The 18,469-nt window shown below is 42.8% G+C and overlaps 1 protein-coding gene across 3 annotated transcripts in view; it reads right to left on the bottom strand.

Moving 5' to 3' along the window:
- Positions 1–18,469, bottom strand: part of CDC40 (cell division cycle 40) — a 38,044-nt gene that overhangs the window by 10,244 nt on the left and 9,331 nt on the right. For all 3 annotated transcript variants that reach the window (XM_035109062.2, XM_060272629.1, XM_035109061.2), the window contains 6 exons: positions 14,095–14,181; positions 10,982–11,111; positions 4,319–4,402; positions 3,541–3,680; positions 2,052–2,148; positions 453–592 (listed from right to left, as the gene is read on the bottom strand). In XM_035109062.2, the coding sequence (XP_034964953.1) occupies positions 453–592; positions 2,052–2,148; positions 3,541–3,680; positions 4,319–4,402; positions 10,982–11,111; positions 14,095–14,181 (678 nt within the window). The remainder of the gene's footprint in view (positions 1–452; positions 593–2,051; positions 2,149–3,540; positions 3,681–4,318; positions 4,403–10,981; positions 11,112–14,094; positions 14,182–18,469) is intronic.

Below are 18,469 nucleotides of genomic sequence, written 5' to 3'. Positions count from 1 at the left end.
ACTGCAGAGGAACCTTACCTAGGGGCAAAGGAAATAATTTAGCAAGTTTAGCAACTTGTGGAGCAACCATACAGTGCTGCATTTGGAAGACTTTGGACATTCAACCTCCTATTTCTCCTCCTCACCCCATAACCTGGTTGTTCTCCCAACCCAACAGAGAGGATTTGGAGGCGGCACGGGGGAAAGCTTGGCTGTGCTAGTGGGAGTCCTTGTGCTGGCTTCTACTAACCGAACTGGGCAGCTGAATCTACCCCCAAGTGTCTCCACTTATATATGATCGCCAAGTACTGAATTAATACAAGCTGGCACATGAAATAAGTTTGTACAAGGACAATTTTTGAAATTGGAAAAAAAAATGATGCTGGGCCCACAATTATAAAAAAAGGACTGAGTTAATGGCAAGAAAGCATAACATGAAACAAAGAAAACTTAATATTTTAATTGCCTCTTACCTTTGTATGACCAGACCATACATGGATCTGTTTCTTAGGAAGGTAGCATTTCTCAGGGGGCACTGTTGAACGTAGGTTAACCCCAACATCCTGAGGAACATGAAGATAGGATCTCCCTTGATAGTCATACATATCTTTGACTGCAAAATAAAATAAAATAATAATAATAATAATTTATTATTTATACTCCGCCCATCCGACTGGGTTTCCCCCGCCACTGTGGGCAGTTTCCAACAAAATATTAAAATACAATGGTCTGTTAAACATTAAAAGCTTCCCTAAACACGGCTGCCTTCAGATGTCTTCTAAAAGTCTGGTAGTTGTTTTTCTCTTTGACATCTGGTGGGAGGGCGTTCCACAGAGTGGGTGCCACTACCGAGAAGGCCCTCTGCCTGGTTCTCTGTAACTTTGCTTCTCGCAGCGAGGGAACCGCCAGAAGGCCCTCAGCACCGGACCTCAGTGTCCAGGCAAAACAATGGAGGTGGAGACACTCCTTCAGGTGTACACAGCTCAAAAACTAACTTATCCTGACCAGATACACACATTCATAATCTTAAATACTATATTCTAGCTGGCTTTTTCATGCCTCTTAGGTGACAATTTAAATCTCCATAGGCTAAAATGCTATACCCACCACTGTATAATATTTATGTTAAAAATGTTCATGTGTTTAAAATACCCAGCTCTGTATCAAGAAACATCGAAATTGACGACTGCAATATTAGGGTTTTTTTAAATTGGTTTATGAAAATCCAATGAGAAACAATTCAGAAATCCTGTTTGCAATTTCTGCACACACCATGCAGTCTTTGAGGAAGGCACCAAGCAGTGAAATGTACATTAAAACACTGCATGTAACTTCAAATTTCAAAGTTAACTTGCAACTTATCATTGCATTTGTGGTGATGGGCAAGAGGGTTCTATAAAAAAGGAGATGAGAATGAAGTCCTGCCACATGTGTGAATCTCAGGAGAGATGTGACGAAGAGAGGTTAAGAAAATGCATGATGTGGAAGTAGGGAACAAAGACTTTCCCCCATAATCCTATGAATTGCTTCCACATCAGCAGCAAAATTCAAACTGACAATTTCAAGCCTTTATAGTCAACAATGAAGCCTACATTCCTATACAGTATCGTCAAAAATGAGGCAAGATTTGTCAATATGTAATGATCTAAAAGTTGACGAAAGTAAAGATTCAAACGATTAAGTTTGATGTGGTACAAATGACAGCCAAGAAAAGGAGGCTGCCAAATTAAAATACAAGGAACTGATATTTGAGATGAATATACAAGCAAATGACATTTCCACAGTGTTCCCAATAATACAATCTGCCTACAAGCTAAATTTAACCACATCTTGAAATTCTTTCCGGTGTTACCAGAAACAACAAAACCAGGCTGTTTCTAAGTTTCTTCCTTACTGAAATCCCCCTTGTGTTTCTGGCACCATGTTTTCTTTTAGAGATCGTTTCTTCCTACATAGTACACTGCAAGAAGAACTAACATAGCAAATAAATGACAACATACATTATTCCTGATAAACAAGTGTTTGAAAGTAGATGCAGGAAATGCAAATCAGCTGCTAAAGAAAGCACTTACCATGCAAAATAGTCTTCTCTTCTCCAGGCTTATCATCTTCATGTTTGCCTTTCTTTTGTCTCTTTGCTGTTATTTCATCCAGTTCCCTCTGTTCTTCCTAAGTAAGCCCAAACATTAAAAATTACCAGTCTTGTTTTTACAACAAAACCTAGAAGAATATTTTCACTGAATTCACTTAAAGTTTCCAATTTTAATGCTAGTTAGGAAAAAAGGTCAAAAAAGCATGTTAAACAAAAGGTCAGTTTAGAAACAAGTTTTCACACAATAAATTCTAAACATGTTTCCCAATTCTGATTCAATTCATTGCTTATACTGTATAGTCAAACAGCAACAGCCATACACAACTCCAAAGTTTGCAGAAGTTGAAAGGGGGAACCCCAAAAGCAGTTTAATATGAAGTGAGCAGAAAACCAAGTAGAGGGTGAAATGAAATCGACTAGCTGGAAATAAGGAGGTACAGGTATAAGAAGGGTAGGGAGAACACTCTTATTGACCTGATAAGTAATTTACTGGCTTACAGCAAGATGTTAATTTTAAGTAGCACCACTGAGATGAAAGTGATAAATGCCTACAAAAATCAATGGACAAATCCAATATTTTACTATATCTGAGACTGGACACAGTGGCATGTCCCATACCTTCACCCAGAAATCACTCTGATCACCTGCCACCACAGTGAAGATGGGGCATATGTGTGGGCTCAGAGATTGAGTCAAAAAGTCCACTTCAAAAGATGCTGCTCTAGCCACTGAGCTCTATGGTTCGGTCTCCAAGCATGCATGTGCCTCCAACACCCTGCCTAATAGTTTCCCTTTATGGCAGTGTCAGCTTCATCTAGTTAGGAACTAAGTCAGGCAGAAGGAAAATCCTGACACAGAACAAGAGTCTCTTGAGAAAGGCACCCAATATTGAGACAGGGGGAGAGGGAGGCAAATTTTGCTAGGGGGACAAGCACCCAATGGAGAAGAGATCAACCTTGCTGCTGCTTCAAGAAGAAGCAGTTTTGGAATGGAAGGGACCAATAGAAAGCACACTAATGGCCAAGAAGGAACAGCAGAGATGTGCATGTACAATATAAAAGAATTCAGCCCAACACGGTGGGTAGACACTGTTAACTCTGCACTGGCCACTTCTTGCTTTGGGCCCACTACTGGCTCCAGCTCCCACCCACCACTGGTGTGCAGCCCTGGTATCTCCTGTCACTTGCTGCGCCTTCAGAAAGATTGCCCAAATAAACCTACACTGATTCTGACAATGGGAACTTTTCAAGACCCCCCCCCCACTGCAGCCCTCCATGTCCCATCCTCAGAGTCACCAGAAGCTCAGGGGACTCTCAGGGCAGCATTCAATCCAATACGAGCAGCTGGAGTTGGAAGGGAAAGCCAGAAACCCTGCTGTAGGTGTGAGGAACTCCCCTATGACCAGACATGGGATCCCAGACTAAGCATCACTACTATTCTACTTCGAAGAATAAACAAGGGGTGCTCACTTCTGAAGGTTTTGCAACATCCTTTTCATCAACATATTTTGCCCACGGTCCCAAGAAGCCATCAATGTTAGATGCATCATTCTCTTTGAATTTCTTCCGCTTCTCGGTTTTCTTTTGTCCCGTTTCAAACACAGTCAGACCTGTAGGGAGTAGCAGAAGTTTATGTCTAGGTTCACTTTAAGAACGACAATGTATTCTTGCACATTCCACACTTCACCATTGCACTTGAATCATTTCAGTGTTGCCAGAAAAGAGAGAATGTACTGGATTAGGGGAAGCTGAACCTTTTGTGTGCAATTTGTTGGCCTTGGACATGCATCTTCAAATGATCTGTCAAACAAGAAACAAGCACTGCATGCAAAGTGAACGGTAGCTGTAAAATTGCAAGACGATAAACCAATCAGCTCTTAATACACTATATTTTATTAACCTTTCTAGAGAGTTGTGCCTTCATCGGCAACTGACCTATCGCCGCCTTCTGCACTCTCAAATTAAGAAACATCTAAGATGCAGATCTTGTTAGCATTTTGTCAAGAAGCTGAGATACACACAGCTCTTTACACACTATGCCTGACTCCTGCTATGTTCAAGAAGCAGTCCCTTTGTATGTCCTACAACAGTTGCTTAAAAGCACCTATTTCACCTGGATGAAATAGTAGCTTAAGTAAACTACTGTTTCATCCATTAGATACAAATTATTTTAAACATTTTGTTAATGCACACACACACAAACGATTGAACTTTGTAATTAGGCGACACTATGACAAATATTCTTTACCTTGATTCTTTTCAGCTTCTTCAACAGAACCAATATATTTAGTAGGAACTTCATAATCATCTATTGAGGGATCCAAAGCATATCCTGTGGAAGGACAAAACCATAACATTTTAAGATTCATCTCTTGTGAAATATTTTTATTGGCAGACCTCCAATTTCAGCCACCAACTCTCAGAAGACCTTTACCCTGAGGACACATCCATCATAGTGAAGCCAAAGCACAGCTTAGCACAAAGGAACAGACATGCAGCTTTCTGGAGAAGCAATTGTGACCACTTTGCTCCTCCCTGGCCATTTTGCTGTTGCACTGAACTAAGTCATCATTTGGCTTAGCATGTTGTTTGAACCCAGAATACAAAAGTGTGCTTCTTTCAAACCTGATTTCACCAAGGGAAGGGGACCCTTTGGATGCCAGAGAAGGTCTCTGTAGGGACAAGTGCCCCTGTGCCTGCCATGCTAGCAACCCTTTCAACTAGTGGATACATGATAATAGCTTCCTAGTTTATAGTCTATACTATCTTAATTCAGATAAAGACAGAAAGCAGGCCAATAATAACTTGGGTGATGTGGCAGGCCTCAACCAAAAGTATCTATTACTAGGTGGCAGTATATGAATATGACAGCTACTAGTCATGGATCATCTGCTATAGAAGACAGGATCACTTTGCTTTCAGCAAAGAATGAACTGTTTAAACAAAAATCTCAGACTCAAAGTGGCAGATATTAACAACCTTAATGACCCTGTCAAAAGGCAGCATACAAATACAATTAACTGAATGAACATAGTAAAGTTTCCACCTTAACACACCTACACTGAATAATAGCTTTAGAGTGCAATCTGCTTGCCTAATAAAAGTAGCAATTCTCCAATCCAACCCAGAGTCTGGTCAATTGCCAAAACAGCTGGTGAGGTGGGTTTTCATGAACAATTTGCAAGGATGACCATTGTAAATGACAATTGTCTGGATTTTACTATTCTGATGAGGATTCTATATAAATACTAGCTGGCCCGGCCATGCGTTGCTGTGGGTCATCCCTGTGATTCCCCCCACCCTGTCCCGATGCATGACGTATCCCGCCCCTCCTCCCTCCAACCCCCTGGCTCATCCCTGTGTTTCTGTAGGATACCCTTCCTTCTGTTTTCGCCGGCGGGTATTGTAAATGACAATTGTCTGGATTTTACTATTCTGATGAGGATTCTATAGAAATAAGCCAAGCATTATAGAACCCAGTTTTACTCTGAGTGAGGTCTTTGCATGGGGCAATTGAGCAAATTTCTCAGTAGACTCAACTTCACAGTTCTTATTTAAGTCTGAAATGCCAATTTGGATGTATGTCAAAATCAATACAGTAGCTTATTTGTCCTCTCACTGTATTAATGCCATTTCTGTGACTATTTGTTTGCTCCCTCAAACCGAGTGATCGTGAATGGAGCCACTGGGTGAGATTTAATCTTCAGCGGGAGCTGTGTTCTCTACAGCCAGCCTGCATTTCATTCAGCATCTTTTCCTTATGAAAAGGACTTTGAACAACTCCTACTTTATGCTGAGAATGTGAAAGAGATTCCTATCTTTTTTTTCTGACAGAGACTTCGAAATGCAGCTGTAAGGGGAAACCTGCTGTTTTAAAAACAGACCTCTTTTTATGTAACTGGTCTCTGCTTAGAACCTTCGACTTAACTCCCCCCCAACCCAATTACAAATAAACAGGCCCACATGCTGTTCACCTACCCCAGTCTCTGAGAAGTGAACCTGAATAAAATGAAAGATGAACACTGTATGGTTTTAGTCATTAAAAAGAAGGACACATTTGTGAGACTGCACTGCCTTCTCTTCCCTACCTTCTCTGTGGCAACAGAACTGACTCAGCTGTGGTAAGGACACAAGCATTAAATTGCCTTTGAGAGGTTACAAGCAAATGGCAAGTTGTCTAAAAGCACAGTCCAAAAACACAAAAGATTGAGAAGGATCCTTTCCTTCCTTCCTTTTGACATAAAACACAATGGAAGTGATGTGGTCAACACAAGCATATGGCTGCTAATAAATATTATTCGTTTCAGTGACATCCGGTCTATAAATGCTATCACTGCAAGATGGAATTATCCGCAGTGCCACTGGCCAGCATGCATGCTGACAAAAGGCAGCTGAATGGCTCCCTTCCAAATGAAACCACAGAGTTTGTCTATTCACACAAAGGTCAAGCTCAGGGTAGAATAATCCACTGGCAGCATGAAACTTGCTTCAATCATGCAGCAGGTAGAATCTTGCTTATGGATAGTGGAGAAATGTTTTATTACTGGTCAGAGTATGGAAAAGAAACAATACTCTCCCTTCCCAGATATCGCTCTCCTCCCATATATACCCTGAAAATAAAATGCTCCTCTGCAAGCAAAGATCTTGAATGACTGGCTACCTTCCTAAAAGCGAAGGACTTCAATGGTCTTGGCAAAGCATAATTGGTAGAAACATATTTTAGCTGGTGAAGAATAAGTTCTGAATGAGTGAATAATTTCAAGCATACTATAATGTTCTTTCTAGGTTGAAACATAATGTACATACTTAAATGCAAAAGTTGGGGCAAAATTGAGGCTTTGGTCTTTTTTTTTTCTTTTTTCTTCTCTTAAAATAAGTTCTGGTGCATAAGGAATCTGCATAAGTTCTGGTGCATAAGGACTATGACCAGCTACCAGCACTGCGATGGTGGAGCACTAAGATGGGCCTGGAAGACAGGCTAGTATCTGGATGAATTAGATTTATTAGTTCCTACTGCCAACATCCTAGCTTATTTTATTAGCCTGATGTAACTGAACAATGGTGCCTTTGTCTTACGCTAGCAACATTTTAGGCATGAAGCGCATTCCTGTGCAAAGAAGCTTGCATACTTGGAGACAGACAATATGTCCTTCTCTGCAACCTGGTATTTAGAAAATTATTTTATTGTGATTTTACAGAGGGAAATCAGTCACCATGTCATGGATGCAATAGGAAAGCAAAGTATTTTTCTTCTTATAAAGTACGCTGAAACCACACCAACATTTAATTCTAAGGCACCATGCACATTTCCCCATATATATAGACATTGCAATGGTACATTAAGGGCTATCTTTGGAGAGCTCTCCAAAATGGTATATGCGGATGGGAGATAAAAAAATTCTCCACAGATTGCTATTCATTCTCTCTACTTTCATTTACAACCATTTTCAGACATCATATTGGAATAGACATTAGTGATTAGCAGATTCCAGTGGCTTTGGGATTATTTGTAAAGCTGATACTGCTCAAAAATTGTTGCCCTCTTATGTGTCTTGTTTGTTGTTATATAATTTTTGTTTATTTGAAAAATCTCAATTAAAATGGGAAATTGCTCTCAGAACATCGGAGGCTGCCTTATACCAAGACTAAGGCTACCTTTGGGTCTGAACCAGAGGCTCCTGCTGGTGCAAAATGCTGTGGCTAGACTGTTGATAGGGACAGACAACTGCTTCCACTCTGGTACTTAAAAGCTTTCACTGGCAGCCCATAGGCTAGGTTCAAGGTTCTGGTATCAATTTACCAAGCCCTTAACAGTTTGGGTCCAGGATACTCTAAGGACCACCAGATTCATTATATCCGTTCCTTATCACCGAGCTCTTTGGGGAGTCACTATCATGGCTCAGATGCACAGCCTGGATCCACCAGAAGCTGTTATGGACTCAATTCTTTCAGCTAAAATTGCACAGGTCCCTCCCTGTTGGACGTACAGCAGCTATGGAAGACTTTTATTATTATTTCAGCAGACATTTTAACTATGTTCTGATTTTATAGTTTTAACTGATTTTTATCTTTATTATACTGTGCTGAATCACCTGTATACTACTTAGAGATTATTGTTATTAGTCCGCATGTAAATTGTTAAAATAAAGAAATAAGTCTGTCTATCGAGCTCAATATTAGCTATGCTAACTAGCTGTGGTTCTTCAGGGTTTCAGACAAATTACTTTCCTCTCGTGCAGCGCCGGCATGGGACGGAGCTTCGGAGGTTTCCGAAGCCCCGTCTCATGCGGGAGGTGCGCAGCGAGGCGGCGGCGGGGGGCGGGAGAAGCGCTCCACCACCACCACCCCACAGCCTCGCCACGCAGCGCCGGCATGGGACGGAGCTTCGGAGGTCTCCGAAGCCCCGTCCCATGTCGGCGCTGTGTGGCAAGGCGGCGGGGGGGAGGAGCACTTCTCCCCCCCGCCGCGCACGTCCCGCATGAGACGGGGCTTCGGAGACCTTCTCCGAAACTCCGTCCCATGCCGGCGCTGCGTGCCGAGGCGGCGGGGGGGAGGAGCGCTTCTCACCCCCCGCCGCCTCGCCGCACACCTCCCGCATGAGACGGGGCTTCGGAGAAGGTCTCTGAACCCCGTCCCGTGTCGGCGCTGTGTGGCAAGGCGGCGGGGGGGAGGAGCACTTCTCCCCCCCCACCGCGCACCTCCCGCATGAGACGGGGCTTCTGAGACCTTCTCCGAAACTCCGCCCCATGCCGGCGCTGCGTGCCGAGGCGGCGGGGGGGAGGAGCGCTTCTCACCCCCCCGCCGCCTCGCCGCGCACCTCCCACATGAGACGGGGCTTCGGAGAAGGTCTCCGAAGCCCCGTCCCATGTCGGTGCTGCGTGGCGAGGCGGCGGGGGGGGAGGAGCGCTTCTCACCCCCCCGCCGCCTCGCCGCGCACCTCCCGCATGAGTGGGCTTCGGAGAAGGTCTCCAAAGCTCCGTCCCATGCGAGCGCAGAGAGGGAGGGAAGTCTGCGGCCCCGTCGCTCCTCTCACGGGCCAGGGAGCGTTGTGAGGAGGAGGAGGCGGCGGACAAAGATGGCGGCATCGGGCTCTGGGGACGCGGCGGCGGCTGCGGGAGCCGGACTGGGCTCCTCAAAGGCGCCCTTCCTCCCCCCCATTCACCTCCGCCAGCCTCCACACTCGCTTCCCCGACGCGCTGTCTGGCTGGGACCGGCAGTTGGAGGAGACAGAGGGGTGGGGGGGAGGGCGTGTGTGTGTTCTAAGTCTCTGGTCCAATCCCTGTGTTCCTGGGCCACATGCGCAGTAGCCCAGGGACACACAGGACAACTTGGACGCAGGGACACTTGCATTTTATATATATAGATAAATGACAGGGTCTTCCTTTTTCTATGTAGCCATTCTTTTGGTTTCTTGAAGATGCTTCCTCCCTCTACTTGCCACAATCAATTGAACTGTCTGACATATAGGATTGCTTAAAGCAGCAACACGAGGCTTATAGAATGGACACAGAGAATCTTTTTGGACTTCAATCTTTTTGCACAATGTTTATATGTACTTCTCAGAATTGTTGTCCTTGTGTTCACTACCACTATTGTTGTGAAACTCCTATTCACTGATCCTCTTACAGAGGACATCTACACAATAATCTCAAAGGCTAATGAATAGTGAAATACCATTCACTAGTTGACACTTCCTTCAAGTTACTCTTATAATTAGGCTTCATTTTTTAAAGAAGCTGCTAGTGGATGTCAGGATCGAAATCAAAGCACACAAAAATCAGAAAATATACAGCACTCTTCATGATATTAACTACCACTTGAATTAACAACAGCACTGCTCCACTCTCTCTAGCAGCATTTCACAATTGGAAAAGATCCGGTAACTATAACTCCTCGATAACCTAGCAGTTTCCAGGGGAACCAGCATGAAAAGGGACTGCATTAATGGTTCTAGGAATCAAAGCAGCTTCTGAAGAGGCAAGAGTTTGGAGGCATGTCTTGCAGATATAGTATGCTCTGTACTTATTTAGTTATTTTAGGAAAATACATAATAACCAAAACACTTATCTCACCATGATGCATATGTTGGAGCAAAGGTAGTTCAACCTCAACAACGCTTTCAACTTAGATTAGAAGCTAGCAATTATTACTATTACTATATTTAAATTTTGGATACTGCCCTATACAGTACCTGCAGGTCTCAGGGTGGTTCACAAAATACAGAATAAAAATAATTAAAACAATTAACAATACTAATGTGTACAAACTAATAAAGAATACACTCCCCAACGAAAGCCCCTAAACAATCCCCTAGCCCACAAATACAAATACAATACAGAAATCCAAATTATCATATAGCAAATATAAATACAAATAAGTAGTTGTGGCATACTTTAACATACATTTAGCACATAGTAATTAAAAGAAGCTTCAGCTGTCTTATAGACTCAAGTACATTTCTGCCTGTGTTGTATACTGAATAATGAATTCCCACCTCAGAGTTCATGTAATTAAAATTTAGATTGGGGGGGGGGCATTAGCAAATAAAAGAGTGACTGAGACGTTAAAGATACCTGGCTGAAAGCTACATGCTTTGTAGCTTCTGACAATTCTGGTGGAAACAGGGACACGGCATATGCTACCTCTAGGTCTCCAAACTGGAAGACAAGGACCTCAAGCGGCTATTGACTGTGTACTGACCCATGCACAAAGATCAATGACCTTCCTTAGGACATAGCATGTGGATATTGCACTCCTAATCAGACCCCTTTTCTAATTATCTGAACTAGCTAACGTTTAGAACTAATAAAGAGTATATTTAAAACCTTTGAACTCTATCAGACCATGTCAACCACAGACAAATGCAGCAGATTCAAGATCGCAAAAGGATTATCCAAGAAATATACCTTACCATAGGTTGCAAATGTTCTTCTCTGTTGTTCAAACATGAAATCATTAATGTGTGCTGGTTCTGTATATCCAGAAAGCATATTCCTAGGTGCAGCCATCTGTTGAGTCCTAAATGGATTCACCGGCCCAAACTGCATTAAAAATAATATAATAACTACAAGGATATCCACTAGGCTGCCATTAAAGGCCATTTCACACGCTACTCTTATATGCATATGTGTATCCATGCATTTTAACATTTTCATCCTGCTCTTCTTCTAAGGCTCTTGGGGGAATAAAAGTGATTCTCTTCCTGCCCATTTTATCCTTAACAATCATGAGATGTAATGACTGGCTGGCCCAAGGTCACTCAGTGAGCTGCACAACTAGCTGGGCATTTTAACCTAGGGCTCAACAACTCTGGTCTAATCCAGTCTTCCCCAACCTGATGACCTCCAAATGTTGTTGGACTACAACTCCCATCAGCCTCAGGCAGCATGGTCAATGGTCATGCAAGATGGGAGCTGTAATCCAAAACATGTGGAAGACACTAGGGTTGGAGAAGGCTGTCCTGAGGACAACATCCACTGTGATCCATCCTACTAGATTACTGTTTTAAACCCTCTGCATACAATTTGACCAGCAAAACTAATGAGTGGCTAGCACTTTCCCCGTAATTAAACAGCGCAAGTGGCCACCATGGATGGGAACTGAGCTTGGCAGCGTTGCCTGTTATCGCTGAAATAGCTCTGGGGGCTAGGTGGGGAGTGTGGTCCAGCAGGTTGGCCAGGTGAGAGCCCTTTGGAGCCCCTGGGATCCTTGGACAATGCCTGACCTGGCCAACTGCTGGCACCAGGCCTAGCTCCTCATAAACCAGCTACTGTAAAGTGTAGTATAACTCACAGAGAACCTAAAATGAGTATGTACACAACCACCAGAAAAGTAATGTTGTGCCACATTTGCTAAATCTAATCAGATTCCTTCCATGCATTGTTTGCTATTTCTCAAGGGTTAGGAGAAGCAAACCCATTTCTATTTATTGAAGCATTCCCGTACACTCTCGTGCTTTTAATACAGGTTGAAACTTCACAATCAGTATTTAAACCTAAACTGTGACTAAGTTTTATAAAAGAACAAATAAACAGAAAATTAGTGTACATATTAACATCCTTGCTTCAGATGATTTTTTCCATGGGGAATGGAAACTACACTTACTGATTGGCTAAACCTAGGAAAACTGCCTCAAGCTTACACAAATAACTTACAGCTTTGGACAGCAACAATTTCAAGATTTTGACAGGTGCATGTATTAAAACTAACTATATTGTATTTTTATACTGGTTGCATTTCCCCAGAGGTGTTTTCCATGAGGAATATTCGATTTCAAGATTAAAATGTTTTCATAGTCCATTTATTTGACAGCTTTTATATAGTAAATATTATTTTCCAACCTCCCCCCCTCCACGCTGTACTTGAGTAGATTTTATTATGCACACTCCTTTAAAGTGTATTTCTTTTTAAGATTTGTGAAGATTTTTTAAAAAGGGTAACTTACTACAATGCTTTCTACATTCTCAGCTGCTGCTAAGGCCATGATAAATATTGCTAATGTAGAAGATAAGGGTATATCCAGATTATATTTTTGAAACTGTGCAAAGTCAGAAAAACAAACAACATGCAAAATAATAAAGCACAGATCTTACATGCAGTCAGATTAGTGTACATTTTAGTGTACCCATGATTTGTGTTAGTACATGACACATTGTGTATGGACATGTACAAGTGACCCTCCTATCTGACAAATTATGAAACATATGAATTGTTTGAGCATTTAGTACAAATAATTTGCATTGCATATGGTCATCTACTATAAATCAGACCTTCAGAATTTTACCTTTGCTTCCGCTCATGTATACAGATATGACATTTCATCAGAGAGAGAGAGAGAGAGAGAGAGAGAGAGAGAGAGAGAGAGAGAGAGAGAGAGAGAGAAGGCTAGATGCAGTATACCCACCAACTGTGTGATTCCACAAATGGGGGAGAAAGAAATAAACAACATAACCCCTGGCTAGAAGATTATAAACAGCGAAGAATGCATGGTTTTCTTTTACAGTACTCATCTTGTCTAATATTCCCTGGTCTAAACATGATATATCCTAAGCATTTCAACCAAACATGGAAATGTTTGGGAGCAGCTGCCGAGACCACATAACACCAGTCTTGAAAGATCTACATTGGCTCCTAGTACGTTTCCGAGCACAGTTCAAAGTGTTGGTGCTGACCTTTAAAGCCCTAAATGGCCTCGGTCCAGTATACCTGAAGGAGTGTCTCCACCCCCATCGTTCTGAGGTCCAGCACCGAGGGTCTTCTGGCAGTTCCCTCGTTGCGAGAAGCCAAGTTGCAGGGAACCAGGCAGAGGGTCTTATCGGTGGTGACGCCCGCCCTGTGGAACGCCCTCCCATCAGATGTCAAAGAGAAAAAAAGCTACCAGATTTGTAGAAGACATCTGAAGGCAGCCCTGTTTAGGGAGGCTTTTAATGTTTAATAGATTATTTTATTTCATTTTTCTGTTGGAAGCCGCCCAGAGTGGCTGGGGAAACACAGCCAGATGGGTGGGGTATAAATAATAAATTATTAATTATGTACTTTGAGTGTGCAATTCCATGATTCTTGCCTGATAAGCATACCTATTTGCAACTTTAAGTGGCCTCATTATAGAAATTTTAAAAGGATGACTTTAAAAAAGATGTTCACAAGGACATATGACTTCTAATTTTTTTCTGCTTACTACCCTGCAATTTTTACTTTTGTGTGTGTGTGTGTGTGTGTGTGTGTGTGTGTGTGTGTGTGTGTGTAAATTATTGCTTTATTATGAGAAGAGACTACCTATTCCACATTTCAAGTTCTTAATTTAAGAGTTTAAATAATTTCATTGAGGTAACATATACAAAATGAAAGCCAAGTTTGCTTCACTTCAGATCAAGATTTATAGAAATACCTGTAGAATATAGTATTATTCCTATTTTTAAAGGGTAGCTTTTTATACAGGAATGATTTAACAGTTCACAGGGTGTTCCTTGAAGAGCCAATATTGTTCCAACTTACTCATATTTTTTAAAAAGTTAGTTTGCTTACCTCAGGTGCAAACATGGTGTCATAGGTTGGGTTGAACTGAACTTCCTTTGTAGTTGGATCAAGGTGAACCCCCGTTTCCACATCTTCCTAGAAAATTCAATTGTATTTTTAATGAAAACCATTTTCTGACAGCACATCATAGGCAATGAGCTGATTCTACAAAGTGGCAACATTCACTACTTTTAATACCATGTTTTTATTTTTAACTCTAAAGCACTAAATGCTAATCACATTTGCTTCTGATGTGGTACAGTCCCCACACTGAGGAAGTTTCCTGTGGATAAATTGCTGAGACTGTAACTTCATGGGGGGGGGGGGAGAAAAAGAAAACATTAAGAAAATGCTTATACTTCCAAATATAGGAAGTGCCCGTTTACCTTTTCTGACAATACAGCTCACCACAGCTCCCCTTTAGTCTTGTACAGTGGTACATTGGTTCTCAAACGCCTTGGTACTCAAACAACTTGGAACCCAAACACTGCAAACCTGGAAGTAAGCGTTCCGGTTTGCGAACTTTTTTCGGAAGTTGAACATGCTCCGTTTTGAGTGCCACACTTCCATTTTGAGTGTTATACTGAGGTCTGTCTGTTTTTGCTATGTATTTTGCATTTTTGTGGCACTTTTTTGTTCTGTTTTTGTGACTGTGTGGAACCCAGTTCAGCTATTGATTGATTGTGTGACTGCGGTACATTGTTTATTGCTTCCATTTTATGGATCAATTGTCTTGTTAGATAGTAAAATTCATGTTAAATTGCTGTTTTAGGGGTTGTTTTTAAAAGTCTGGAACAGATTAATCCATTTTGCATTACTGGAACAGCCTTGGTCCAGTATACCTGAAGGAGCATCTCCACCCCCATCATTCTGCCCGGACACTGAGGTCGAGTGCCGAGGGCCTTCTGGCGGTTCCCTCACTATGAGAAGCGAAGTTAGAGGGAACCAGGCAGAGGGCATTCTCGGTAGTGGCACCCGCCCTGTGGAACGCCCTCCCACCAGATGTCAAAGAGAAAAATCATAGAATCATAGAGTTGGAAGAGACCACAAGGGCCATCCAGTCCAACCCCCTGCCAAGCAGGAAACACCATCAAAGCATTCTTGACATATGCCTGTCAAGGCTCTGCTTAAAGACCTCCAAAGAAGGAGACTCCACCACACTCCTTGGTAGCAAATTCCACTGCCGAACAGCTCTTACTGTCAGGAAGTTCTTCCTAATGTTTAGGTGGAATCTTCTTTCTTGTACTGTAGTTTGAATCCATTGCTCCGTGTCTGCTTCTCTGGAGCAGCAGAAAACAACCTTTCGCCCTCCTCTATATGACATCATTTTATATATTTGAACATGGCTATCATATCACCCCTTAACCTTCTCTTCTCCAGGCTAAACATACCCAGCTCCCTAAGCCGTTCCTCATAAGGCATCGTTTCCAGGCCTTTGACCATTTTGGCTACCCCAACTTATTTTCCCAAGGAGTGAAATCCTATAACAAAAATATTAATGACAAATACAATCTGCCCCCCCCGTATAAGTAACGAATGAAAGAAATGTCACAAGACATTTTTCCAAACATTAAATCTCCATGTAGTTTAAAGTCATTGGGTTCCGCAGCAAGCTATGCAATATTCTGCTTGCACATGGGGGGCTTTTAAGTTACCTCCTCCCAGTGGCAACCCCCTGTACCCTTTGGTGTGGGACTCCATATGGTAAAAGGTGCTGCCGCTGAAAGGAATTATTTCCCTTCAGCATAACATACTAATCATGCAATTTAGACAATATGTTATACTATACTAATGGCTAGAATTTAAAGAGGAACAGCTTGCAATGTTACAAAGGTTGTTATGTTACTAAAGCAGTAGTCAAAAAGTCACTGGACTAGGTTGTGAGCTCTTTTTGATCATGACCAATATTCCTTTTGCCCACAGTCTACAGAATTGCATGACTATTTCCACATGACCGTCAGCACTTTGGAGTAAAGTTCCTTGAACTGCAGCCCCTGCATGTTGCATAGCAACCTGCTTTTAAAAGGCAGGCGAGTTGCCAAAGTTGTTTGAAACATAAAGCACAGGAATCTGCAGGCCACTGCACATGCACACAGTTGAGTAAGACTAAAGTCACTCTCTGGACTGCATACATTTGTTTTCTCCAGTCTTAACGTGCCTCAAGTTTTCCACAAAGGATCTGCTTTTGCCCCTGTAAATTTCCCCTATATCTGTTTTCCACTGTCAGCATTTTTCTCGACCCGTGAAACCAAGAACTAAATAGGCAATTCAGATGTGGAAGTTAACCAACAGATACCACAAATTGAGAAAATTAGGTTAGGCTAGGCTAGGCCTAGTACGTCAGTGGAAAGAGCCATCAGGCTAGAGTGAGAAGAAACACAAGATGAGCATTCTGACATTGCCATGTTTTCAGACCATGCTTAAGGTATTGAGATGCAACACAATTAAAGGGAAAAACAACGTGCTTAGGTGTTATGTCTGCACAGGAATAGAGATGGTATGGGGAGTCTTTTTAAAGCCAAATGCTGCATTCTCTTGAGATATGTGGTCGAGGCAGGGGTGGGAACCTAAGAATGGGGGGCCAAATGTGACACTACAGGCCTTTCTATCTGGCCTTTGGGACACTGGCCAGGTTAGATCCCATTCCCTCAGTCAGAAGGGAATGTGGTCCTTAGATGGAAAAAGGTTCCCCACCCCTGGGTCAAGGGCTTGGGGGAGCAGTGGTTGAAGGGCCACTTACCAACAGTAAGCAGAAATGGGCAAAACACCGATTTTCTTTGTCTCTGCCATACTTTCCCCTCTCTTTTCATCCACCCCACCCCCACGCTTTCCTTCTACCCACCCTCAACCACAATTCATTTACTTTCTTTCTACTGTATTCAGCTTTCCTAATTGCTGGATGGGGTTATAAATTTCTCTTTCCCTTAGCCCAGCACAGAAGGAACGGAGGCTGCTAATACCCTAACAGAGTGATCTGTTTCTCCACTGGCAGCTCAATTTCCTTCCATGCTAGACGAAGAAAAGAAAAGAAAATATTTCTCTGAGTCCAGCATGAAAATGCAGCAGAAGGAAGCAACAGCAGCAGCAGCTTGCAACGATTCACTGTGAAGCAGAGGCAGGTGGAACAGGGCTGGTGAAGGAGAAACTGTGGGCTGGATGGAAAGGCCCCACAGACCCAATTGCAGGACACAGGGAAAGACAGGTAGCCTCTTATCGTAGGTCAGTATTTTTTGTGTGGCTCTCTATAGGAGGAAAGAATGAGTCTTTCAAAACAGAATATTATGCACTGTATATTATTGCTAAAGTTGGTGGCATTCAAAGAACTCTTCATATGAAGTTTGCTTATGCTCAAACTTTGCAGAGGTTTAAGCACCAGACTTTTCTGAAGTTGATAATACAGCAAGATTAGGGACAGCTTCTGTTTGAAACAATCTGAATAACCTACTAGGGGCTGAGTCTTTAGTGTGGCAGACCCTGCCCTGTCGACAGAGGTTCAACAGCAGTGATCCCTGATTTATAGACACTCAGACTGGCCTTTCAAACCTGCGATTTTGACAACTAGGCCTGGGTGATATATCGATATATCACTCAGGACTGGTATGAAGAGCAGACCACGATGTTGGCTTCACTCAGCAGTATATCGCTGGTGAAACCGCCACTGCTCCTGAGTCCCTCTGCTAGCAACGTCTTGTAGCAGTTCCTTCCTCCAGCGGCACTGCTAGCAGAGGGACTCAGAAGCAGTGGTGGTTCCACAAGCGATAAACCGCTGAGTGAAATCGCCATCGTGCTCTGCCCTCATACGATGCAGGAGAGAAACAAACAGAGCTTGTTCCTCCCTGTGCATCTTTAAACTGCTCAACTGAGGAGTGTGCAGCTGCCGCTACCTCAGCTGAGCAGTTAAAGGAACCCCTAGCCTAGCGGCTGGCTCCCGTGAGCTGGCAGAAGGCTTTGCTCAGCTGTGGGGAGCGCCAAGTTAAAGGAGCCCCAATACCCTGCCCACTCAACCATGAGAGGGGAGCACTGGGGCTGTCTTAGCTGCGGAGAGGGAACCTTTTCAATCCCCAGCTGAGCACCTGGGTGAAACTGCCTCACTTCCCGAGGTGAGAGCTGGGGCAGTTTCACCTGGTGTCTCGTGGGCAGAGGCCTATGAAGCTTGTTTTTTCAACATCGCGGTATACTGCCCAACTGCGATGTTTGGCTGGTGATGCACTGCGATGTTGCCCAACCTTATTGCCAACCAGCTTTTATGGAGGTGTTTGACATTTTAATATTGCATTTACTATAATGTTATGCTTTAAGGTTGTATACTGCCTTGTGATATCTTATATGAAAATGTGGTTTATAAATATTTCAGCAAATAAAGTAGGGTAATGAAAGCTACCTA

This window comes from Zootoca vivipara, chromosome 3, assembly GCF_963506605.1.
Source record: "Zootoca vivipara chromosome 3, rZooViv1.1, whole genome shotgun sequence".
In the NCBI taxonomy this organism is placed as follows: domain Eukaryota; kingdom Metazoa; phylum Chordata; class Lepidosauria; order Squamata; family Lacertidae; genus Zootoca; species Zootoca vivipara.
This window is presented reverse-complemented; position numbering and strand designations above follow the sequence as displayed.